The sequence below is a fragment of the Euprymna scolopes genome, chromosome 24 (assembly GCF_053919585.1).
Source record: "Euprymna scolopes isolate OS-2025 chromosome 24, ASM5391958v1, whole genome shotgun sequence".
Classification (NCBI taxonomy): Eukaryota; Metazoa; Mollusca; class Cephalopoda; order Sepiida; family Sepiolidae; genus Euprymna; species Euprymna scolopes.
The window spans coordinates 19,056,943-19,061,881 of record NC_136505.1 but is presented as its reverse complement, the minus strand read 5'-3'; the positions used below and the strand labels follow the sequence as shown (position 1 = coordinate 19,061,881).

The following is a 4,939-nucleotide window of genomic DNA, read 5'->3' as shown; positions in this document are numbered from 1 at the left end:
CACCTGCTGATAGGACAGCCTCCTTATTGGTTAATCTATCAGACGGATAACGTCAGTCCAGATGAAACGTTTACCTCCAGCACCCTTACTAGTGACATGGCCGCAAGGATAGACATAGAAACAGAAAATTTCCGACATCTCAGACTACTGTTCACGAAGTACTACCGACCTGGAAAGCAGCTTTTTCTTCACCCTTTGTCAGAAACATCACTCATTGGAAATGAGGATTGAGGGACAAAAAAGGAGAAGCGAGAGTTACTAGAGCTGCCGATAACACATCCACTACATTATCTACTCTCCATATCAGAATTATACGGTCGGGTTTTATTTATCATGGATATCGATGGTTGGAGACGCATCTTGCAATTTTTAAAGGAAAGCAGTTTAATCTTACTAGCATTAAATGTTACCATCCACGACTCTATCTTAATCGCCATATATATTTTATAACTTACTAACTAGCTCTACCTACGTATTGAGCACTTTTGAAGTAAATACTTAAAGTTTACGCATAAATTCATACTTCCGTATATTAATTTTATGTGAGTAAATGAAGTAGTTTTATATATATATATATATATATATATATATATATATATATATATATATATATATATAAACTTTGTGTCCATATTACGTTCCATAAAAAACTATAACATACTCCAAAAACCCCAAATTTGGGTAATACTTATGAGTTGATCTGAAATGAAAAATTTACATCAAATCAGTTGCCAAGGTTGCTGGAAAAATGGTTGTGTAATTTTACCACTCTATAAGGTATCTAACTTTCGACACAATCCTCTACCTGTATAAGAGCCAAATATGTCTTAAAATGTACTGTTACCATATCTGGACGGAAGCTGCTCAGAACACCCTATCCTGTCTTGACAAAGTTCTAAACTAGCTTCAAAACCTAATAGATGATGTATCTTTTCTTCACTGCAATCTATTTCCCACAGAAGAGACGTCTGCTCTATCATTATTTTCATGATAAGTGCTTGTCTCAGTTTCAAATCTATGGTCCCTCTTCCCTTACCAAACTTTCGCAAAGAACACTCATCTAGCTACAACAACTATAAATAATTTCCTCCATTCTTTCTACTGGCCTGCTTTCCAATGGACTACCTTATGGTCGTCTTCAAGTCTAATGTAAACAAGTTCTTGTTGAGTCACCCCCCCCCCCAAATAATCTATTTCTACCCCATTTTCACCACTAACTATTAATGCGTTGTTGTTTCAGTTACTACCACATGCTCATTAACCCTTATCCTCAAGTGGCCTTCGGGCCTTCATAAGTGGTGACTCCAATGTAAAATTAGTAATGGGACGATTCAAAATTTTTTCCCGATTCTGATACAATTAACGATTCTATTCTAAATTCCCAATTCCGATACAATTACCGATTCCAATCCTTTTAAAATTTCTAAATATTTAATTAGAGATTGGTTGTTTTAAAAATAAATTAAATTACTGTAAAAATTGTTTGAGTTTCGATCTGTGAGGGATTATTAAGGGGGTCGGATGGCTATAACAAAATCGACATTTATTTATTTTTTTTCCTAACTCAACCAACTTGATGCTACTTTTGTTTCAAAGTAAATAAACACTTTAAAATAAGTTAAAATACAAAAAAATCTTATCCCGGTATGTACATAAGTACACACACACACACACACACACACCTTTTTTAAGGCCATTAAAAAAAAAATAATAATAAAATGCCCCAAATTTCTTCTTTTTTTTTTTTTTATTTTTTTTTTCCATTGAAATCATTGGGGTAAAGGATAAAACTTTACTGGAAAAAAAAAATGGCTCAAACTTAATTTTTTAAAAACGCGAATAAAACTTGTGAGTTATCTCCCTTGATCCACTCTTTGACGTTAATTTCAAAATGGCGATTACTTTCTAAATAACATGTGTACATAGGGGAATATTTCTTGATTTTTTTTGTCCGAATAGTATCAACATCTTAAAATAAAGATGTTGAGTCAAATCGCAAATGATGAATACGTCGACATGTTCGATGATGACGATGATAGCGATTCTGAGAGTTCCGACAGCCACGATGACGACATTAGCATCGTAACGACCGATGCGTTTGCGACCCGAAAGAAAACATTTAGTAAGAAAAAAAACAAAGAAGATTTTGTCACAGACTTCGATAAAGAAATGGAAAACGAACTCTGCGATACGATTAATGCATTGGAATCTGTTAGGAAACTCTCAGCTTCTGGGAAATTGCTAAATACTGATATTCTTTCTGCGACAGGGTCGCATCAACAACAAACTGCCAACGAGGGCGACCGACAATCTTTATCCAAAGATCAGCTCAAAGCGGACCAGTACGATGATATTTATTTCGATTCAGATGAAGAAATAGAGAAGACAGATGCTGGCAATTCTTTAGCTGATAATAAACACAAGGTCTTGTCAAATGACGAACTCTTTTACGACCCAGAAATGGACGAAAAAGACCAGATATGGATGGATAAACGAAGACTGAACCCTCAGCTGTTTTATTCGAAAACAAAAAAATCTAAAACCCCTAAAAATCACACTGAAAAGAAAACTGATAATGATGGTGACGCCAATGCTTCCACAAGTAAGAATACGAAACGTAAAAAAAAACAAATGTTGACAAACCGGCGGGCCCCTCGATCGGATGCTGTACTCGACTGTCCGGCTTGTATGACGACCCTCTGCATTGATTGTCAAAAACACGCGACTTTCCCGCATCAATATCGAGCCATGTTTGTCATGAATTGTACCATCGACTTCGCCGAAAGGTTCAAATATCCAAGAGATACGGACAGAAAAAAGAAACGAAAGGTTGCCTTTATTGATGAAGAAGCTGACGACATTTCCAATATGTTATCACCTTCGTCGGGTAACGAAAAAGACGACGTTTACTACTCTGTCAAGTGCGACGAGTGTCGCACTAAAGTGGCAATGTATGACAAGGACGAAGTTTACCATTTTTTCAATGTAATTAGCAGTTATGGATGATTTCACAAAGACAGATAAACTGACCACCGGACTAGATAAAAAACAAAACAAAAAAAAACTCCTGTACCAAATGTGTTCCTGGTTTTTTACTTTCACTTTTTCTCGCTCACGTGCCCTTATTCCGAATTCGCACCAGCGAGCGACATTCAGTAAACTTTTTTGTCTACCAAAACAGTCATTAACAATGTTTCTTTTTTGTTTTTTTTAATTTTTGTTTTTTTAGTTTAAGACATTTCAACCCGATATAAATAATGGAATAATATAATATAAATAATGAGATTAAATTAAAACAAAAATCATTTCTCTTATATCGAATTATTCAAGTAAAACTTTCATTTGTTTTTAACTTGATTACTAAATTTAAAAAGCTATTTTAGCAAATTTCGGTACCTAACAATTTACAAAACAAAAATATCGTAAAAACTGAATTTAATTTGAGAAAATTATGAAAACAAAAATAGCTTTTTTAAATATAGTAATCAAGTAAAAAATGGAATTTTTACTTGATTTAAATAATTCGAAATAAGAAAAATGACTTTTGTTTTAATTTCATTATTTTATTTTGCAATAATTTATATCAGTTTGAAATATGTAAAACATTTAACACAACAAAAAAAAAACATTATTAATGACCGTTTTGGTAGAAAAAAAAAGGATAAGTCCACTGAATGTCGGCTTGGTTGACTGCTACGAATTTAGAATAGGGGCACGTGAGCAAGTAAGGCGAAAAAAATAAAACCAAGGAGACATACATGAGATCTTAGGTTTCTTTTGAACTCGACAATCTGTACGGAATCTTTTATCTAATCCGGGGGGGGGGGGTTATTCTCTCGTCATGGCTGATGGAACAAGAGCATGTTACTCCTATGAATTAAATCAAGTTTTCTTTTCGAAATTTTGTGCAGATTCCCGAGTTCGACAAAAAGATTCTCAAGTAGCTCCAGATGAGAACACTAGTTCGAATAATTCAAATTATCAGTCCTCATCTAAAAAAATAAGAAACATAAAAAGAAGTAAAATCACAAGAAAAACAACATAAAATAACAAATTACAAATAAAAAAAAATACAATAAATGCATCAACAAAAGTGAAATAAAAATGCAATGTAAATAAATCAAAGAATTTTTTTAAATCCTGACCCTTAGCCTAACCTAAGTGTGTACTGATGCAGAATACGAACAGTGTTGAAATAATAACGTTATTATGTAGAAATCCATTCTTAATATGGGGAGGGGATGGGGCTTTGTAAGTACTCTGTATTTTCACCTAATAATTTAATTTAAAAAAAAAATACCGGGTAATTTGAATGTAATTTAAAAATCCTATCTAAAATTTTTTTTTTTTTTTTAATAGCACAGTTTATATTCTGCATAAGTACAAAACTTAGTTTAGTTCGGTTCCTATTGTGTAGAAGCACTCCGAATTTTACCGAACGAATATTAGTAGGGGAACCACGGGGTGGATGGGGAGGGATCTATATCACTATCCATCATTTGACTAAAACTGAATAAAACGATCCTACTCTCATTTTTTTTTTTTTTTAATTAAAAAAGTTTTACAAAAGGTTAAGCAATACACTGCAGGATAGTTAATTCCTATTTTAGTCTTGTAAATTATTTGCAATGAAATGAGTTTAGGCGTGATTCAAAAAAAACAAAAAAAAAACTCGTTTTTACTTAAAACATTTTAATGATATTAAATAACAAAAAAAAGTAACTTGTAGCAAATTTCGTTCGTACGTATGAAACGTCAAAATTAAAAATACATTAAAAAAATGTACTGACCATTTTTATAAACCAGTTTTGAACTAGGCTAGCAAAGGAAGGGTGAAAACTCAAATTCATCAGTTTCTGGCATGAGTGGTTTACAAGAATAAAAGTCTGTGTAGGCATTAAAAATATTTTTGTTTTTCCTTTTTTGTTGTTGTTAAATA

General features: G+C 32.8%; 1 protein-coding gene across 1 annotated transcript; it reads left to right on the top strand.

Annotated features, from left to right (window-relative positions):
- Positions 1–1,867: 1,867 nt before the first annotated feature.
- On the top strand, positions 1,868–4,105 carry LOC145246621 (E2F-associated phosphoprotein-like). Its single transcript, XM_080108294.1, has one exon. The coding sequence runs from the start codon at positions 1,981–1,983 to the stop codon at positions 3,004–3,006; it is 1,026 nt and encodes a 341-aa protein (XP_079964420.1). The 5' UTR covers positions 1,868–1,980; the 3' UTR covers positions 3,007–4,105.
- Positions 4,106–4,939: the final 834 nt, after the last annotated feature.